Source organism: Phyllosticta citriasiana (genome assembly GCF_038021145.1).
Source record: "Phyllosticta citriasiana strain CBS 120426 chromosome Unknown IWZ02scaffold_19, whole genome shotgun sequence".
NCBI lineage: Eukaryota > Fungi > Ascomycota > Dothideomycetes > Botryosphaeriales > Phyllostictaceae > Phyllosticta > Phyllosticta citriasiana.
In genome coordinates, this window is record NW_027117296.1 from 342,681 (window position 1) to 362,050 (window position 19,370).

Below are 19,370 nucleotides of genomic sequence, written 5' to 3' on the forward strand. Positions count from 1 at the left end.
ATTCTGGACATCACCTGAAGCGACGCGTCCAGCATGCCAACAGGACCACCACAGCACGTGATTTACGGTGGACTCGGGCCGAACAGCGGCAGCCAGAATTAACACAACGCTAAACCAAAGTGTTATAGGCAAAAAGACGTAGAGTTTGAAATACAAGTCGAAAGGTGGAAGCAAAAACCCAAGTCGACATCATATGCGCGAGGGCAGTTCTGCCTGAATATATTCATGAAGAACACTATCATCCAGTTTTTCCTCGGGGAGGAATCAATGCACAAAAGTTTCCAATTTGAATTGAGTGTATAACGACGTTATCCGATGTAGTAGTACAGGTGTTCTAACTTGCCAACAGCTTTACTCCCTCCGAGCAGACGCATTCCTCTTCTATGCAGGCCCCTCGGAAGTTGGGTGCCAATGCAAGAAGCGCGACGCAGCAAGGTGAAGCTCGTTGCGTTCAATGACTTCGCAGTCCTCGAGCTCGCCAGCTCCGCGTACACACTCCCAGCAGTTCCAAAGCACGGGAAAGTTCTGCCTTCCCAGGTCGTACGTGACACGAGCGAAGGTGACCTTCTGGAGGGACCGTTGCCTGGTTTGGAAAGTCTGGGCGAAGTACTTGGCAACTCTCTTGTGCTTGAATTTCTTGAATGCCCTAGACGGGGCATGCTCGTTGCCGATGATGACTAGGGTCAGAGAAACAAGGTTTGGCATTGCCGAGGGAAGTGTAGCCCGGATCTACACATGATTAGCAGGTTTTCTTGACTGGATTGACCGCGTCTACTGACCTTAGATAGAAGACTTATCCAGCGGTGGCCAGACAGCTCGCCGACAAATGTGAAGTGCTTGAAATTGGGAGACACTTCGTAGATAGGGAACACCTGAAAGGGGACGCCGTCGACCTCCACGGTTTCGACCATCTCCCGGCGGGCAATGTGACTGAAACTCTCCCAAAAAGCCACTCCAGAATACTCGTCATGCTTATTCTCGCCCACGAAAGTGACATTGGTGGCGTTGGGGCAGCTCTCGATGAGGAAGAGCGTCGACTTGTCGACCACAAGTTCCGTCACGTACGGGAGACGCGGTACTCCTTCGGGGCCCATGGCGTTGCGAAGGTTGAACCTTGAGGCGACGACGGGGCCCGTGACTGACAGCTTCCGGAGTCCATTTGCCTTTGAGAGCACCTTTGAGAGAACGACAGCTCCCCTCCTCATGGTCTCCACGGTGAGCGGCCATGGGACTGGGTAGAGGAGCTTCCCTTTGCGCGTATCGTATCGCTCCATCAACGCAAACGACCTTTGAAAAAATATTAGTGAGGTATTACGATCTGGGGGAAGCTCTCTCACTTGGTATACTCCACTCCCTCTGGAACACCTTCGAACTCGATTTCACTGTTGTCCGGGTTGTGCACGAAGTAGTCGTCATACTTTCCCATCGAAGAAACCTGTTGCCAATTGACGATGACTCCCCGAAAGAGCAGTTTGTAACACGCCGTTCTCATACCCTTGCTGACGGTAGAGAGTTCGATGAGTTCGCTGGAGTAAGCATGGTCGCTACTGACTGGAGTGATGGTTCCGACGAGACCGACGAGTTGGAGGAGGACGTCGACAGGAAGCTCGTCGAGGAGTGTGACAATCATGGTAGTGGCCATTCTGGGAGGGATTTTGGCGATACAATGGGGTAACATAAGCTTGAGAGATCGGAGGGAAAGGCTGACTTGATGAAGGACGAAGTTTTGAGCCGGATGAAGGATGGTGATGACGAAGGGTGTGTGGATTGATTTTGGACGGGACTAAGAGAGACGCGCCTGGCGCCGCTGACACTCGGACCACCGGCAACAAACTGAACCGAACTCTCTGCCTTCACGCTACCAATACTTGCAGTATACAGGAAAAAATGGTGCGGTGCACGGGTCAAGAATGTCGAGGCCTCGAGCGACCTGGCCGCTCGTTGAGAAGGAAATGAGGGACGATCCTGTTCATTGGTTTTCAACTACCAAGGAGGAGAATTTGACTGATGAGAAGGCACAAGGCCATGTTTGCTACGTGGCGAGGTGGTTCTACCACTCAGATCACTCCCTCCAACTCGCCCAGTTTCCCGATTCAGCACTAAACGGGTCCCTCGAACGTCGAACGCCAGCTCTTGTGGCTGAGCCCTCCGAAGTCCAGCTCGCTCCGTTGAAAAAACGGAGCGTCCTCCAAGCTTCCCTCGCCGCGCTGTCGTTCCCAACAAGTAACGATCTCGGGGTAATGCATGTGCTCGCCCTGGTACAGAATTCGGGCCAAAGTCACCTTCTGCAGCTTGGTGTGCTCGCTAAGGAAGATCTGTGAGAAGTGTCTCGCGATTCTTTCCAGTCCAAGCTTCATCCAGGCCCTCGAGGGCGCGTGCTCGTGGGCGTGGACCACGATGGTAAGGGAGACAAGTTCAGGCATTGTTCGGGGCAGGTCGGCCGCGAGCTGCACGTTGATTAGCTTCGCCTTGTCTGATCTCGGTCTGGATGCTTCTTCTTACCTCGAGAAAGTGATTCATCCAAAGATGGCTAGTCAGCGCACCAGCCAACTCGTAGTGCTTTACTCTGGGTAGGCGGGGAGACAGGAATAGGTTGTCATCATACGTGAAGTTGATCTCCACGGTATGAATTGGAAATGTGCTCGAGCAGCTCAATTCCGGCGTCGTGAGCAGGATTATAGGTTGAGGAGCCCATGATAGTGACAGAAGTGGCATTCGGGCATCTCTTCAGGAGCAAACCTGAAAGTATATCGATTACCAGCTCCTTCACGAGTCGAAGTTGAGGAATTCCATGAACGGCCATGGCGTTCTGGAGGCTGAAATCTTTGGCGTTAATAGGCAGCAGGACAGTCAATTTGCTAAGCCTGGTTGCAGTGGAGAGCACGTGAGAGAGAAACAGACCGGCTCTCTCCATCGCTTGCTCGGTCACTGGAACGATTGCTTTGCAAGTCTCATTGCCTGCCTTGAAAGCAAAGGATCTTCGGAGACGTGTTAGCGAGGGGAGAGTCTCGTGAGAGCGAGACGGGTACCTGGTCCATTTAACCTTCTCTGGGATACCATGGAGCACTTGACGAGACCCAACGCTGGAGAACAGGCCTTGATGTTTTCCGAGGAAGTCGACCAAGTCCTCCCAATCGACAATGACTCCGCGAAAGAGGAGCTTTTGACAAATGTCCCTCATCTCATTGCTTGTGGAGGAAAGACTGACGAGGCTGTTCTCTTGGTCTGGTTCGAGATGAATCGGCGACATCGACCCAAGTTGGCCGGCAATCTGGAGCAGGACTTCAACGTGGAACTCTTCGAACTGTTTGGAGAATGTTGGTGAAGCCATGCTGGATAAGAGACCAGACAAGGTCGCAGGGTGTTGAAGATGTAGAGAAGAGAAGATGGCAGCGCACGAAGTTGTCTCGAGGACACGCAGGGCGGCGGTGCGTCCGGCACCGTCAACAATCAGGCCTCAGGCAACAAAAGAAAGTGAGCTCGCAGTGGGAGAACCGGCGCTGCCAAGCACTCACACGGCATAATTTAACACTGATTCCAATCTAGGCATGTTATCAAAGAGGTTTTATGTGCAAAAAACTAAAGGCTTTCCACGGAAGGCCCTACAGCGTCTGACAAAAATTCTGCACCCTCTCCGTCTAGAATTCTCCGTTCCAATTCTGGATGGTGTCAGCAATGAACTGCAATTTGACTCGGAGCGCCATCACATTGCTCGACTTGGCTTCACACACAACCGATGTCGAGTGTGAGCGGCGCAAGGTGTTATATGTACACTGTAGCTCGACGGTCACTTCGTCGATGGCGAGTTTCGCAACGAGCGTCTGTGGAAGAGGATTCCCGATGGGAAACCCCGTCATCAGGGTTAGGAAGGTTTCAAAAGAGTGTACCGCCGACTGGAATTTGGATCGTCGCACTGCGACAGCGTTGCTACGAGTATATGTAGAGTGGTGATTTTGACATCGATCCTGAGTTTGCTTTTGATGAGAGTTGCAAAAGGGAATTCCTCTTCACTACATCCCGGGGGACGCACTGATTTGCAATGTCTCTGTCTGTCTGGAAGAAGATCCGAATCACCTTAATATACCTTTAGAAGAGCAAGTTTTCCCAGCTGGCCCCCTCAAACAGCCCCAAACGTCCTGATGATTGCGTTTTTCCCAACCAAATCCAGCAACTGGTGATTGCCCTGCTGTCTTCTGGTTCCAAGCAGGGTACATTGACCCACAAGCGCAGTGGGCATTCAGCTCTGGCTTGCTTCCTCCCGCAATCGACCCGTCTTTCCGGCTCGAAAGGGCACCAAGCGATTGACATTGTCTGGGCCACGCCTCGAGTAGATCTGCCCACGAAGAGCAATCGGAGGAGATCTACCGGCCGTACTCGTTTGAGCAATGCCAGTCGCTGCTATTGAGCTTTTCCAAACGGCAACATCGAAGTGCCAGGAGACATCGCAAAGCCGGCACAAACGGATGTCCAATTGCGCCGCGGTTCCAGAGCATCATCGCCTTGCCTCGCTGATTGGAAACCTTCAAACGGAGTATCGATCCTGGACGTTTCCAGATATGCATAAAGCGCAGTAAATCAGTGCTAAGCTGTGGAAGGTCGAAAGTAATCGGTTTCCAGCAGGCAGGCTAGGTCCCCCTGATAGCAAAGCCCGGCGTGTCCAACGTGTTTCCCGGCAGGGTTTCTCCTTCAAACTTTGTTGACTGCCCATTACATGTGGAAACGAATCGTGGGAGGGACCGGCTTAAAGGAACGAAGTGCCGCTGTCCAGCGTCTGCCTTTGTCTAGACGCCTGGAAATTCCTTCCCGTCTCTCGTATAGAAGCAATCCTGGCTGAAAGTATAGATATCCTCACCATCGGTCGGCGGATATATTGCGTGGATGACGCCAAAGCCTGGAAATCTTCTTGAGGAGACGTTTCCCATGAACTGTACACCTTCCCGGGTCAGCCAGCAGCCCCCTTAGCAACGGCCTGAGCACGATGTCGCCAACACCACTGATCCGGCTGATGAGAACCTCCATATCGGGCAATATCCTTCGTTTGGTCACAATTTGCTCTCGCTTCCGTTGCGGGTGCCGGCCAAAATGTCTGCAAAAACTAGTCAAGGTTGAGAAGTGAAAGGAGGAAAGTTGGCGCACGAGGACGACTTTGCTTTCGCGGGAGAGTTCCTTGATGCACGGGGCAATAAGGCGAGGAGAAGCGCACGACTTTGAGAAGACGTGCAATCGTAAGTCGAGAGGGACCTGTGTTGTTGCATGTCACGCCGAAGAGGCCTGTCGGCCAGCGCGCGTGGATTTGCCGCCCACCAGCCCAACTCTCTCAACGACGACCAAACCCAACCATCCCAAATCATTGCACCGACATCCGCACCATCACACACTCTCCATCTGCCTCTGCACCGCTCTTACTCTCCTCTCGATCAAAAGCTCCTCGGCTCGCACAATCACATCTCAAAGACACATTTTCCTCTTTTGTGAGACACTCCGCGCATAGCAAAAGACCTCACCAGGAGCATTCGCTGACAGAAAAGCAGACGAAGACTCCAGGACGACCAGATACGCCCGACGACGCCTCGTTCCATACCAAGATTCTCTCTCCTTCTCCCAATGTGAGAAGCAATTTCAAAAGACCCCTCCGCGCCGTCAAACTCTCCATACTGACCAGCCACAAGCACCTCCTTGACAGCAGCAAAATGTTGGGGTTTTCAATGATTGCGGTTATCCATACAATCAAGGCCACACTATTCGCTTTTCTGGTCATCATCTTGGTCCTGCTTGGCGGGACATGCATGCTAGTGGGCGCGTATCGCCGATTCCGACGGTTCGCACTGGAGAATATGCTTCCGGACGAGGAAGACATGGAGTTGGATGAGGTGCCGCCCCTGCACCCGATTTTCGACAGGGTGTTCCCGGAGTAGCAGAGGAAGAAGAGATTTCGGGGAGACAGGTCGTCGGGAGTGAGGGACAGTGACTCTTGCGGGACATGCAGCAGCCCAGCCTAGTTGAATGAGGATGCTCATCCCTTCTATGAATCTTGAAGCTCCCCCGTATCCAAATCTCGCAAGTTGTTCATGACATGACCTCCTCTTCGAATCTCCTAGAAAATTACTACTGCCTTCGATCGGGAGACTGCTCCAGCCATGCAGTGTGGCCAAGTGAGAACAACCCGTAACCATTGTCAACCCGAGGCTCAGGGGTCAGTCCAAAATGCCGAAGACAGATTCAACAATTTCCCTCACGTCAAAATGGCACGGCCCTGGTGTTAGTCCGGCATCTCACCTCGCGTGGCGCTGAGACCCATCCCAAACAATGACCATGTGCAACAACAGTCCCTTGACGACAGGCGCTCGGGCCAACGTTGCTCCGCGTGCGACGCGTCCACCGCAAACTGTCGAATTTTCCATCAACTCCTCAACACCATCGTCCCACATCCTGTCTCTACTCTCTCCCCGTGCAATCAGGCGCTGCCGCCACGCGCGACATCGAAAGCGCCATTGCGCATTTCAGGTTTGTCGTCTTCCCCTCACACGCCCTGCTCTGGCGATGCCTCACGGCTTCAGTTCGCCATCCTTGAGCGTTACGCTGACGTGCCGCAGAAACAAGCTGTCCTCCATGTCCCGGCGGCATCAGATTGACTCGCCGTGGCGTCAGGAATCCGAGCTTCCATCGGACAAGGATAGCTTCGAAGCACTGGCGCCGTCCGCGGCGGAGCGCGACAAGCAAACAAGGTGGCTGCTGTAAGTCGACCCCAGAAGCCTTCCCATGCTCTTCTCATCTGTTCTAGTGTCGCGAGGGGTGGCTGGTCAGACGGGATGCACATGCCTTGCCTTGGCCGCATTGACTGTCGGCCTCTGCAAGGACTGGAAAAGTCCATCCCACGCCACGCCTGTCCAGGAACACTACGACGATGGCGGTCTCCATTCAACGAGAGCCGACATGCTGCTGCGCTGCCCGTGCTCCTCAATGTCACCGGGGGCTTGCAGCTCAATGACCTCGCGGCGGCATGGTCGATGAATCCGAGCTCAAGATTCGGGGTCAACACTCAATGCTGGTCCCATTCAGCCCAGACTCCCCAAACAGTGAGGCGTCCAAACATGTCCGCAACCCTGACACTCTTCATTGTCAAAGCATGGCGGGACACGATATCTCGTCCGCGGCAAGAGCTCGCACGGTAAGCACCCCACCCACGACCCGGACATTCAGAATGGCTGACGTTCACGTGGGGTTCATCTTCAAGCCTCGCCAGTCGGCCAACCGTCGCTGTTGGCAACCAGTCTCGCGATCATCGCATTGTGGACTGCCAGGATGTCTCTTCTCCCCCGCCAATGCCAGCGGCAATATTAAGTGCCGCATCCAAATCGCTTTGCTCCTCCCACTCGTAGCCCACTGGCAGATAGCAGTTGCAAGCAGATGGGCCATTTCCCTCGGCAGTCGTGAATGAGAAGCTCTTTCAAGCAGAGGCGGACTCGGGTATGTGTTAGCTTCCCGTCACGAGCACACAGCTGCTGATCTGAATAATAGCCACACCTAACAAGGCCGGCACCGCCCCGATATCGCGCAAGAGCGCCGACTGCGCTTCTGGTCTGCCCCCTTCCATGGAGCGACGACAGCTGGCAGAACTTGGAGGCGTGTCAAATGTTGGGACGGGCCGGGTCCTTTTCGACAAGACCACCACCTCCTTGGCCAGGATCCACCATGGGCTTAGCAATTCACGAGACCCGGGTCCTGATGATGGCTCCAGACTGGTCCATCTGAATGTTTTCGACACGATCAATCGACTGCATCGGAGAGGAGCAGACTTGCAGGTACAGCTTCAGCTGCAGCGAAGTTAGCCAAGTCCCTATCCGCCAAATTGCAAAGACTCACACTGACTTGTGTCGTAGTAACGACAATCAAGTACCCGGACAATTGGGCAAAGGACGAACATGACCTCTCCTCCAACAACTGCATCATCGCGACAAAGCGGCAGACTCACGAAGCGCTCCGTCCACTCCGACACACTGCTGCCGATTGCGAAATTCGGGGCCCCTCCAAACCCAACAGGGCCGAATCCGGGATGAAAACAGGACCTTGGAAAGACATATCAAACTTAAGCAACAGGCAGCACCCAGGAGGGCGCCTTCATGCGTCTTCATGGTGTCGGCGGTCTTCTGCAACGACTCGGGTGTACCTTGGGTCCCCATCTCAATGTTTGCCGAACATTCACCTAGGACGCCACATTCTGGTGTCCAGCAGCGCTCACCCCCAACCACTGCATGCATGGAAGGGATAAAATGCGCATCCGCGTTGCCCTCTGCTATTCGGCCACGTCTTCCGCTTCCGACCTGTGGAGTCGCGGACTCTGCACGTGTACTTTTGAAGATTTTGGCGCATATGAATCAAGAGCTCTCCTCCTACCCAGGAACATCAGGCTCCAGAATTAGCTGAGCCCAGACCCTCCCTGACTGTTGCGCTTCCCGTGGCCGTGGCCGCGCCTCCCCGGCCCAAGATGATTGCAAAGCTCCCCATGCGCCCCAGCAACATCGTCTCGTCGGCGTTGCCAACCCGAGCGGCGAGATCCCAACGCCGACCCCAGTCACGGCTTTCGACCTCTCGACGCTGCCAGATCGCAATGCCACGTCGCTAGTATCTATCTCCGTCGACCTGAAGGAGGACCACCAAGGCCTCGCGATGCTTTGTCCCATTCTCATTTTGTTCCTTGAGTGCTGTGTCGACTACAGCCCCGCTGGCATGCAAGTCGTGCAGACCACCGGACTCGTGTCATTAGCGCGGCGGCCGTCATTCTCTCTTCTCTTTTCTGCAATCCACCTTCAACGATCTGACCCAACCGACTCTTCGGCCATCGCAACGCAGAATCTACGCCGGCCGCGGCCGCGACCTCAGACGAGGACTCAGCCGGTGCACCTGCAGCGGATCAAGCCTGCCGATGTCAAGACTGCGGACCGTGGCGCCAGAATGAATACACTGGGTTGCTTGCCTGGCGTTCGGCTTTTGTGGCCACAGCATTCGCTTCCGCAACGTGATCGGTGTTTCCTGCGTCGCTCGCCGACGAGGCCCGGCCATGCGAGTGCAGAGTCTTAGGAAGCGAAGAGGGGAAAGGAGAAGCAGGTCCTGTAGCGGTTGGGCCTGAAGAAGAAACCGAACACCAGGCAACGATGGTTGGTATTCTGGTTGCGGCGACGTCCAAAAAATAACGGGCCCAGGTGCTTCAAAAGAATGGCGTGCGATCAATTTTACAGTACCACCCCGCTGGTTGGATTGAACGAGGCGGCACGGCAATGGATTCTCTTGGTCAGTGAAGGGTTTGAGATGGGTGGTTGAGGTTTCAGGAAACAAAGAAAGCAGCACTGGTACGGCAGTCAGCACAGCTTTTCCATCGCCAACCGACGTGTTCACCGACGAAATGGGCGCCCACACCCACGATGGCGCTTCTGGTGACGCCTCCAATGTTCCACTTTTCCTTTCTTTCTTTCTTTCTTCTTTGATTGATTGTCACAGCCTATGATTAAGGACCGTAGCCATGGCCATGCTAGGGCCGAAACAACCAACCACATCGACACCAACCAAAGGCGCGAATCAGCCAACACGGTGGTACGAGAAGAATGAGCTCCAACACTCCGTGGCGTGGGTGGGATTGGCGGCATGAGCGGGGTGGAACAGGCCAAGTCCGGCCAGGCGAGACGACGAGCGAGGGAAGCGTGTGGAGTTGGGAAGGTGGTTTGGCAGCAGATTCAACCACGATGCATGGGTAGATTAGGTAGATAGACAATGAAGCAATTGAAATCAGGGCCGGCGGCCACTCAATCGACCACCGTGAACCGCGCATCTGGACCTGCCATACGGACGTACGGTGAGCTGTAGGTTCTGTTGCTCGACTGACTGACTGACTGACTGACAGTGAGGGGAGGGAAAGTGGTGGGGATGATGAATTACGTCTGCCAGAAAATGTCTCTGATGCGCATCATTCCGACGGTTTGGAGCATATAGAGACTGCAGATTGCGATATTGGCGAGGCGACATCGCGCAGGTAAATCGATCCAATGACACCTTGGGCGAGAAAATTGCGTTCACTCGGCAGTAAAGCAGAAAGAGACGAAAGCCGCACGAGCAGCAGAAGGGACGCGAAAACTCGAAACAACGAAAGAAAAAGAAGAGACAGAAAAGCGCCAAAGCGCGACAAGACGGACAGGACAGGCTCTTGCAAATGGAGGAAAAGGTAGCATGCCACACACCCCTCGAGACGACAATGCTGATGAAAAAGGAAACGACGCAAGCACACAACGACGATAGCCCGGCGCTGGCTCAAGGCCATGGATGAAAAGTTCTAGACGCGCAAAGAGCGAGACGAAAAAGACGCAGCAGAACCACAGGCACAGGGGGACAGGAAAGGACAAGAAGACTCCTACGTCCAAACAGACGGCCAGGCCGAGCTGAGAAAGAGAGCAAGACGGAAGAGAAGAAGGACAAGGGATCAGGACGAAAGGAGAGGAAAAGTGAGTGACGAGAGACACTCTCCCACCAAACAAAACGACGCAGATCGCAAAAGACAGAGAAAACGGGAGAAGAGTGGACGGACGCGCAACAAGCAAGAAAAGCGAGAAGCAAGCAAGCAAGCCCCCAGATGCCCACAAGCCAGCGCAATGAGAGCCATCAGCCACTCGCCAGCGCCGAGACAGCACAACCAACAACCGCCACCGCAGCGCGCATGTACACACATGTATGTGTACACGGCAACGCTGACGACGGACGATCGTTATCCCGCAAGAGACTGTTGCGGCAGTACGGTGCCAGCAGGAAAAAGCCAACAGCCCACAACCCACGACCCACAAGTTTGCCAACCCGACGACGGCCAGCAGCCGAGCGACGAGATGCGACGACAACGATGACAACGCGCCGTCAGGACCCGCACTGGGTGCAAAGTCGCTAACGGCGGCAGTTGCGGTTCCCGAAAGAGACTGAGACTGCGCGGTGATGGAGAGACTTTTGCAGGTGAGCAGCTTAGCTGGTCGGAAAGAAAGAAGGAGAGAAGAGGACGAGAAAAGGAGAAAGAAGAAAGGAGAAAAGCAGAAGAGACGAGCGGGCTGGAGAGCCGAGAGGAGGTGCCATGGGCGACCGGAATGCAAGAGCTGAGAGAGAAAGGAGGGAGAAGAGTGAGAAAGAGAAGATGGGAAAAATTGAGGAGATGGAGAAGAGCGAGGATAAGAGGGATTGGAGAAGGCCATGCGCACTCCCACCAGGCCAAAGAGAGAATATCAAGACGAGGATGAAAGAAGAGAGCCAACCACCCTTTCAAAAAACGACGGCAGCAAGAGACGAAGAAGGACGAAAGGCAAGACGACGACAAGGAAAGATATCCAACCCAGACAGGGGTGAAGCGCACCAGTCACACTGCATCTCAAACACTGTCGAATTCCAACTGGCATACACAAACCCAACAACTCACGCCTCCATCCTCGGCCTCCTCACCATAGCCGTATGCGTCTCCGTCCCCTCCAGCCCATATTTCGTCAGATCAAACGTATGCCTCTCGAGCGCCTCAAAGCCCGCCTTTTGGTACACGGGCAGGCCGGCCGGCGTGGCCTCGATGTAGACGGGCAAGCGCGCCGCGTCCGCGCGCTCGAAGCCCCAGCGCAGCAAGAGACGGCCTGCGCCGCGGCCCTGGTGGTCCGGGTGCGTGACGAGGAGGTGGAGAACTGAGTGAGCGTCTGGCGCGTCAGCCAGGGAATCGCAAACCTCCCACAGCGACCCAACTCACGATAATGCGGCGTGCGCCCCACAACCCTCGCCCGCGCACCATAAAGGTACCCGAAGAAATCCCTCTGCGCGTCGCCAAACCGCTCCTCCTCCTCGGCGACAACGGCGTACGGCTCGCGCAGCTTGGCGATGGCGGCGTCGTCGCGGCCCCGAGGGAGCGCCTCCCAGTGCGCGCCGGCCACCAGGCGGTCCCCGTCGTCCGTGTCGACGACCTTGAGCATGGTGGCGTTGGGGTTGGCGAGCGCGGTCTCGACGCGTCGAGCTCGGTGCGCGAGGTATGCGGGGTGCGCGGTCCGGCCGTGGCATGCGAGGCCCATGCCCGACGTGCTGAGGGCTTCGTGCGCGACGAGGGCGAAGATGGGCGCGTCGGCGGGTGTCATGGGGCGGAGTTCGAGGGGCATGGTGTTGTGGTGATGGAGGTGCAGGGTGTTGGTGTTGAGTTGCGGGCTGCGGAGGGAGTTTTGGGAGTTTCAGTCAGTCGGGAGGGCAGCGAGGCAGCGAGGCAGCGAGCGGCTTTGTCGTCGTCGTCGTCGTCGATGATGATGCAATTAATTGCACGCTGCAGGTCGGCATTCACATATGTTGGCGGGAGGAGTGGTGGAGCTGTCATGAATGGGCACACCCACCTACACGCCCATGTCTATCAGCCAGCAGCGCTGTCAATGTTCACGAGAATGCATCAAGGGGGGAGGAGGAAGGGGCAAGGAATCAATCGAGGAGATCCCGACGCACATCCCCCACTCTTCTTCCTGTTCTTCCCAGCATTCCACCATTTACAGACCAGCCGCGCTCGCTCATCAATTTGGCCAGCATGTCGGCTATCCCGCCCTGATATGCGGACTAAGCAAGCAAGCAAGTATATCCAACGCATCATGCATGCACAGTTCTTTCTTCTCCTGCCGTTCCGATTCTATTCTCCTTCATTCGTTGACGGCGGAGCACACATGCATACACACAATTGCGGCGGGGCAGAGCGGAGCGGGCCACCGCCACGCCACGCCACGCAGGGCGGGGAATCTCGGTTCCATCCCGCCCCGCCCCGCCCCGCCCCGCCCCACTCTCCTCCACCACTCCCGTCCCATTCCGCTCCGTCTGCTCGGCTTGCTGGGTTGACACGGCGCGACAACAGAAACTCTGTTTCCTAATCGCCAGCGAAGCGGACCGATTGAGCGCGGTGGTCAGGCTAAGTATAGCAGCGGAAGAACCATGCGCCTCTCGCATCTTCTCGTTCCCGTTTCCCGTTTCCCAGCCTCCCAGCGCCACTTCATCCACCCCGCCACGCCAGATTTTTGGATTCTTTGTTTCCGTTGGCGCCCAGCTGTCACGCATCCCACGCTACAGTGAAACCGGCCGCTAGGTGCGGTAGATGCTTGGGCGGCTCATCCCGCGCTGGCACGTGCCATGCACAAATAATTAAGGTGATGAAATTACATGCGATGCCTGTAACCAATGAGGAAAAGGGAATGGGGAAAATACGAGCACCAGAGTAAGTAGAAACGCAGTCATGAGGAAGATGAAGAAATTGCGGCTTGGCTACTGTTTGCTGGGCGAAGGTGGGAGGGATGGAGCTACAGTGAAGCACATCACATGCCGAGCACTCGGTCCCCTATGCCGCGACCGCGTTTCGAAACGGCGGCAAGACGCGGGAGGGAGCGAACGAGTGCGACTGTGACAAGCAGAAGGGGGGGGTACTTGTCTGTGGTGGTGTGGATTGTGTTCGAGCGAAAAGGAAAAGATATTGTGTGGCGGTGCGCGAGGGAGGGCATCCCAGGCGGCGTCCTTGTGAGGCGTGAGAGAGGAGGGGAGAGCAGAAGTGTTGCACAGCATGAGAGGGCGCCGTTTCACGACGTCATGTAGCATTTGCGCTGAAACGGCAGAGTAGAGAGAGTGGTCGCACGCGTTGCTTCACGGTGCAGCAGCATTGTGGGTTGGGCAGACATGGCAGAGATGGAGTGAGTGGGTGGCCCAAAATAGACTGCGGGTGGACCAATGGGGACCATCGAGCGCCGAGACGAGATCCATGTCAAGTCGGTCGACGACGACTGTGGATGAGATGGAGTAGCGACAATTGACGACGACAGATAAAAGCAGAGGGAAAGAGTATACCAATTGGATTGAACTCGCCGCATATAGAAGAGTACCTATGTATGGTGCAGGTCAGCTGTGGTTGCATGCAATCACCTAACATTCCCCTCCCTTCCCTTCCGTCTCCGCTTTGGGCCTGGCGGCACGACGGCAGCGGTCCCCCGTCTATGCCATACTACCGACTGCCTTTACACATACCAACTCTCATCGCCCTCATCTCGCTCTCGCCCTCGCTCTCCACTCCAATGCAATAGTCGGCACCATGGCCCTTCCGGCGCGCCTTGCGCCGCTTTTTTTCTTCTTCGTCCTCGCCGCCGCCGCCCAGCAGCAGGTCCAGCTGCTCAACTACGACGCGCTGCCCGGCTGCGCCAAAGGCTGCACCAACCTCAAGACCGCCCAGGACGGCTGCATCCCGCCCCAGGCCGGCGTCAGCAACCAGCAGACGTACGTTAGCTGCTTCTGCCAGAGCGCGTTCCTCGTCAACCTCAAGACGACGGCCCAGGGCCTGTGCGACGCCCAATGCCCGAGCACCAGCGACCAGAATGCCATCAAGGATTGGTACAACAAGTTTTGCCAGAGCGGCGGCACCGTGGGCGCTGCCGGCGGAGGAGCAGGAGGAGTAGGAGGAGGGACCAAGACGCAGCCCAGCAAGACGGCCAATTCGCCGTCGCCGAGTCCCAGCACGGCCAAGAATAATAACAATGAGCAGGGCGTTGTGAGCGACAAGACGAGCTACCAAGGGAGCTGGTACGTCTCTCGTCGCGCCCACCAATTGATCTCTGCTAATTTATATTGCTAGGATCTCGGCCCACTGGCGCTGGATCGTCATGATCGTCGTCATCTTCACGGGCCTGACGCTGCTCACGCTGCTGGGCCTCTGCCTCAAGCGCCGCTCGCGCGCCCGCCACGACGCGCGCCAGGCCAACGTTGCCGCGCCCGAAGCCGCCTTTGCCGCGCCTCTGCCGCCCGTCGCCCCGCCCATGGCCCACCAACACCACAAATACACCCCCGACGACAGCGGCACCCTCACCTCGACCATCGACTTTGGCAGCACCAGCAGCATCACCGCCGCCGGCCCCAACAGCAGCGTCGGCAACATCGCCCAGAACTTCCTCGCCCGCAATCGCTCGCGCAGCAACCACCTCGGCCGCTTCCCCAACACCTCCCAGAACAACGTCGTCCAGCCCGTCCCCAGCCCCATCAACGTCTGGGGCCCGCACCAGCACCAGGCCGCCACGCGGGGATACGAGTATCCGACGTATCAGAATGGAAATGGACGCGCGCCGAGTCGCAGCGACCCGCGTCTGAACGGCTACGGCTCGACCGACGCCAGTCCCGTCTCGCCGAGCCCCGTCGCCGGCAGTCCGAATGCCAGTTTCCCGCACATTGCGGCGGGCGCGGCGGGCGCTGCTTTTCCCCCTTCTTCTCACGGTCATGGACACACTTACGGCCCTGGTCCCTCGCCCCTCGGTGCCGGCGCTGGCAGCGGCACGCCGCGCAAGAGCAGCAGTCGCGGCGAATTGGCCAACAAGGCCGTGCCGCCAGTGCCCTTCATCGCATCTGCTGCCAACGCTCCCGCACCCAGCACGACGCCGCCTCCTGCGTCAAGGAGTCCTAGGTCGGGCTCGGGTCGTGATCGCACGCCTCCATCCGCCGGCGCGCGGTCGGCTGGCTCTGCCTCGTCGAGGCCCGAGGTGCCGCGGTTGAACACGGCGGTTGGTGCGAATGCGAGCGGTGGGAATAAAGCGCTGCCGCCGACGCCTCCTCCGATGCAGCAGCGGCAGCCGACGACACCGACGCGACACACACAACCAACCGCACACCATCAGCCGCAAACACCGCCACACGTCACAGCCGGCGCTGCCGCAACAACAACACCTCCACCCATTCCTCGTACTCCGCCGGCAAACCGCAGTCGCAGGGGTGGAGCCGAAGACGACCGCCATCACACGCGCACCCTCTCCCAAGAATACGGCGCCGCAGCCACCTATCACAATGCGGGTTTCGCGACGGGCGGCAGCGTGTGTAGGCGCAACAACAACAACAACAATGCCAAAAACCAAACCCAAGACGTCGGCGCCGGAGCGGAGGATGCGAGTTTCCTGAGAGGACGCACCACAGCGCGCGGCGGCGCCCTCATCGCCGCTGACGAGATCAAAAGGAGCAAAGACGACGGCATGGTTGGCGTAGGTGGTGACAGCACCGGATGGTCCGCCGTCAACGACGCCGTCGCCGGCGCGGCGAACAAAGTCGCAAGATCTTTTGACGACTTGCACACCCCTTACACCCAGCCCAACACCCCAATCCGTCCCACTTCGAGTGGGTTGGCTAGATCCGGAACGGACAATCTAGGCAGCCATCGCCGCGTAATGAGTCCCCTCTCTGCTGATAATGCGAGGGAGAAATTGAGACGGAAGTTGAGTCGGCAGGGGAGTGGGTTTTTTGACGAGGCTGGTGGGGTCGAGGGGAGGGGCGAGAGGGAGGGTTTTGAGGGACGGCTTTGATGAGAGGTTTAGGGGGAGGGTGATTGTAGGGGGAGGGGGGTTAGGGTAATGAAGGGTAAAAGAGGGTGAGGATGGGGATGGGGATAGGGATGGGGATGGGGATTGTAGATGTATAGTACAGTATAGGGAACGCATAGCTATGTTGCCTAGAGCTAGAGCCAGGTAGGTAGCTTAACGATAGTTAATAGTATTATGAAGTAATTTCTTAGAAGTTATTTCTTCTATGCTTCTCTCTATCTAGGTACCTATCTATTTATCTATCTCTAATAAATAATAGCTCTATACTATATACCTAGTATTAATATTATACATGCGTAACTATAGTAGTTAGTTAGGTATATTATTTTAACGCGTTACACCTACTCTCCTTCCCCCCTTAACTAAATGTGTATGATAAAACTCTATCTTTCTTTCTCCCTCTTTTCCTCTTTCTTTTCTCCTTTCTTTTTTCTAATACATTCTGTAAAGTGCACTAAAATAACCTCCTCATTACCCTTCTCTACCTAGTCCTAACTAGCTATTTATAGGTAGGTAGGTAGTTAGGTAGGCATTAAGCTTGTCGGGACCTCACTCACTGCTCGTACGTTGCTAAGCTGATGATTAGTGGTGTAATAGATAGATGGATAGATGGATGGTTGGATGGCTGGATAATAAAAGGAGAAGAGAGAGAGAGAGAGAGAGAGAGAGAGAGAGAGAGAGAGGGACAGAGATACCTAACTTTCTTTCTTTCTTTCTTCCCCTTCTCCCTTTTAGCTCCCCTCCTCGTTTGCTTGCTTCCTTCCTTCCCCCTCTCCCTCGCCAACACATCTACACCACAACGGCGCCCCATCAACCTGCTTGCCTCTATTGCATCAAAGCAGACCGGCCGGCGGGGAAGAGAACGCGAAAACAGCGTGTGAGATGTTCGCCCCCCTCTCTCTAAGGCGGGTAGAAGCGCTTCAACCAGTAACAAAGACGCCTCCGTCATGGCGGTCTTATGGGTTTACGGTGGCGTTGCAGCATTGCACGTCTTGCCTATCTCTAAGACTGGGGTGTGATACTGCGCTTCTTAGAGGCTTTGGTGCTGTTTTGGGGGCCTGCGGTTTCTCGTCATCAAGCTCCGCTGCTTTTCCGGCATCGTGCAGCGCTCGCACACCAACACCAGCGAGCGAGCGTTGAACTGAGGTGAAGGGAGTTGGTCCGGTTCAGTTTCCGAGGAGAGAAAAAAACGACGGGAAAGGGAAGAAATGGTGCTACGGTGAAGATTCTCTTGCTGCGTCTGCAGGTACTGTTGGCGTGGTGCTGTTGCGACAACGGGAAGAAAGAGAGAGAGAGAGAGGGTTTCATCTGGCACGTAGAAGGCTTGCATGTTCTGGCTGCTCTTACCGTGTCGAGTTGGCCTGTGGTCCGAGTTGTTGACGGCTCTGCGCTGTCCTGAGGCACGGCGGGCATTTTTGATGGAGAAGGCGACAGGACTAAAAAGCTCTCAAGACGCCGCGATACTTGTACCCATGACGCAAATGGACTGACTGATGAATCAATCCCCGCTGTTCGCCTCCCTCTCCGTTCTCGCCGCTGCTTCTCGGTCTCGGTCTACCCGCCCCTCCGCCTCGTTTGTGCTGCTCGACCGTGAACGTTTTCCAGCCCAAGATTCCCTTCATGTCATCGACGTTGGGAGGCCGTTCATGGCCAGGCAGCGGCAGAAAGACAAGGCAGCGTCGGATCTGCATCTGGTATGTTGTGTGGAAGCTATATTCGGAAAAGGGAGAGGGCCAGGAGCGTGATTTGTCAAACTTGCGCAGGCCCGTCTTCAGCGCTTCGGCGTCGGTATTCTCAAATACGTTCTTGAAGTAAGCGCGAACCGAACTGGACTCGGCTGTCTGGTTCTGAGGGGAAGAAGAGGCAGGAGAAAGGTCGAGTTTGTTGGTGGTGGAGCCAATTGGTCGGTCGAGTCCAGTCGAGGGAGTTGATGGCCAGTTTCAGATGGATGTACGGTCATTCTTTTTCATACGGATCGGAAATTTGTCTCAAAATCGAAACGGAGGCGAAAAGATTGCCATCATTGGACGGCCCTGAAGTTCTTTCTGTCAGTACTTAACAATGCCGCCGCTCGCAGCAATTGGAGGCATATTTCGACGAAGACGTGTGGAGACGGATGCGCGAGAGGGAGAGGACGACGAATGGAGCGTACGGTGAGACATGGAGGAATTGGGTGGATAGGTCGATGTCGGCGGTCTCGACACTTCGCCACGGCGCCTTGGTCGAGGTCTGCAACGGCAGTGTTGAAGCATCAGGAACAACGGTAGCATTCGCTATCTCTGTTCCGCTAGAATCGACGCTTTTAGGCGCGCCATGAGTGATTCTGCATTTACTGTCAGTATTGGAGTGCTTGAGCATTGCTAAAGCTATCTCTCCGTTTTCATTTTCCGCTCTCGAAGACACTTCATCGCCCTGGCTGACTGGAAGCGTGTCGAGCATCCAGAACACGCTCGAAGCACTTCATCATGTCAGATAGTCCCGTCCACCGGCACGCCAGACCCACCGTAACACGTGCCGTGGTGTCGAGGCGGCGGCAGGGATGCAGGGAGGGTACGGTGCCCGGATGACGCTTTGCCCATGCCCACCCACCCCACGTCCACCTCGTCATCAAAATCCTCAAATCTCCACACAACTCTCTATAATGGCACCGTTGATTGACAGAACACGCTCATCTAACATCGAATGTCGCTCTCGACGGGAATGCGCCGCGCAAAGTAAACTTTTCTCGCGAGCTCTGTGCCCGCAACTGCAACGCTGACCTCTTCATCTACAAACTGCAGTATCTGGGCCGGGCAACCCTCACGACCGTTGGAGATGATCAGCACAAATTCTGTCGTCTGAACAGCGACCAAATCGATCACGCTTTGGTAAGTTTCCGTCGCAGCTTCGACATCTATCTTTCTGCCCATGGCTGACTGACTAACGAGCTCAAAGCACGACAGCCCGCGGTATGAAATTCGCATCGGCGTATTTTGCAGAGGACTCATCGCGCTTGGGCTACACCGGAAAGCA

General features: G+C 55.9%; 6 protein-coding genes across 6 annotated transcripts; 1 reads left to right on the forward strand and 5 right to left on the reverse strand.

Annotated features, from left to right (window-relative positions):
• Positions 1-381: 381 nt before the first annotated feature.
• Positions 382-1,642, reverse strand: IWZ02DRAFT_494777 (uncharacterized protein; the record flags this gene model as incomplete). Its single annotated transcript, XM_066770070.1, has 3 exons — positions 382-729; positions 780-1,287; positions 1,338-1,642. The coding sequence occupies 3 exons, from the start codon at positions 1,640-1,642 to the stop codon at positions 382-384; spliced, it is 1,161 nt and encodes a 386-aa protein (XP_066618148.1).
• Positions 1,643-2,099: 457 nt separating this feature from the next.
• Positions 2,100-3,331, reverse strand: IWZ02DRAFT_494778 (uncharacterized protein; the record flags this gene model as incomplete). The annotated part of the gene is made up of 4 exons (XM_066770071.1): positions 2,100-2,447; positions 2,503-2,559; positions 2,606-2,978; positions 3,030-3,331. The coding sequence occupies 4 exons, from the start codon at positions 3,329-3,331 to the stop codon at positions 2,100-2,102; spliced, it is 1,080 nt and encodes a 359-aa protein (XP_066618149.1).
• Positions 3,332-8,929: 5,598 nt separating this feature from the next.
• Positions 8,930-9,746, reverse strand: IWZ02DRAFT_464367 (uncharacterized protein). Its single transcript, XM_066768394.1, has one exon. The coding sequence runs from the start codon at positions 9,639-9,641 to the stop codon at positions 9,390-9,392; it is 252 nt and encodes an 83-aa protein (XP_066618150.1). The 5' UTR covers positions 9,642-9,746; the 3' UTR covers positions 8,930-9,389.
• Positions 9,747-9,816: 70 nt separating this feature from the next.
• On the reverse strand, positions 9,817-11,608 carry IWZ02DRAFT_464368 (uncharacterized protein). Its single transcript, XM_066768395.1, has one exon. It carries the CDS (start codon positions 11,217-11,219, stop codon positions 10,065-10,067), a length of 1,155 nt encoding a protein of 384 aa, XP_066618151.1. The 5' UTR covers positions 11,220-11,608; the 3' UTR covers positions 9,817-10,064.
• On the reverse strand, positions 11,437-12,152 carry IWZ02DRAFT_437348 (acyl-CoA N-acyltransferase; the record flags this gene model as incomplete). Its single annotated transcript, XM_066766618.1, has 2 exons — positions 11,437-11,690; positions 11,753-12,152. The coding sequence occupies 2 exons, from the start codon at positions 12,150-12,152 to the stop codon at positions 11,437-11,439; spliced, it is 654 nt and encodes a 217-aa protein (XP_066618152.1).
• Positions 12,153-13,903: 1,751 nt separating this feature from the next.
• IWZ02DRAFT_485618 (uncharacterized protein) lies at positions 13,904-16,357 on the forward strand. The gene is made up of 2 exons (XM_066769228.1): positions 13,904-14,583; positions 14,636-16,357. Exons 1-2 carry the CDS (start codon positions 14,099-14,101, stop codon positions 16,338-16,340), a joined length of 2,190 nt encoding a protein of 729 aa, XP_066618153.1. The 5' UTR covers positions 13,904-14,098; the 3' UTR covers positions 16,341-16,357.
• Positions 16,358-19,370: the final 3,013 nt, after the last annotated feature.

Coding starts and splice junctions, on each gene's coding strand:
- IWZ02DRAFT_485618 (XM_066769228.1), top strand. CDS start 14,099: ATGGCCCTTCCGGCGCGCCTTGCGCCGCTTTTTTTCTTCTTCGTCCTC. Junction 14,584..14,635: donor ACGAGCTACCAAGGGAGCTG/GTACGTCTCTCG, acceptor TTATATTGCTAG/GATCTCGGCCCACTGGCGCT.
- IWZ02DRAFT_464367 (XM_066768394.1), bottom strand. CDS start 9,641: ATGCCGCCAATCCCACCCACGCCACGGAGTGTTGGAGCTCATTCTTCT.
- IWZ02DRAFT_464368 (XM_066768395.1), bottom strand. CDS start 11,219: ATGGCCTTCTCCAATCCCTCTTATCCTCGCTCTTCTCCATCTCCTCAA.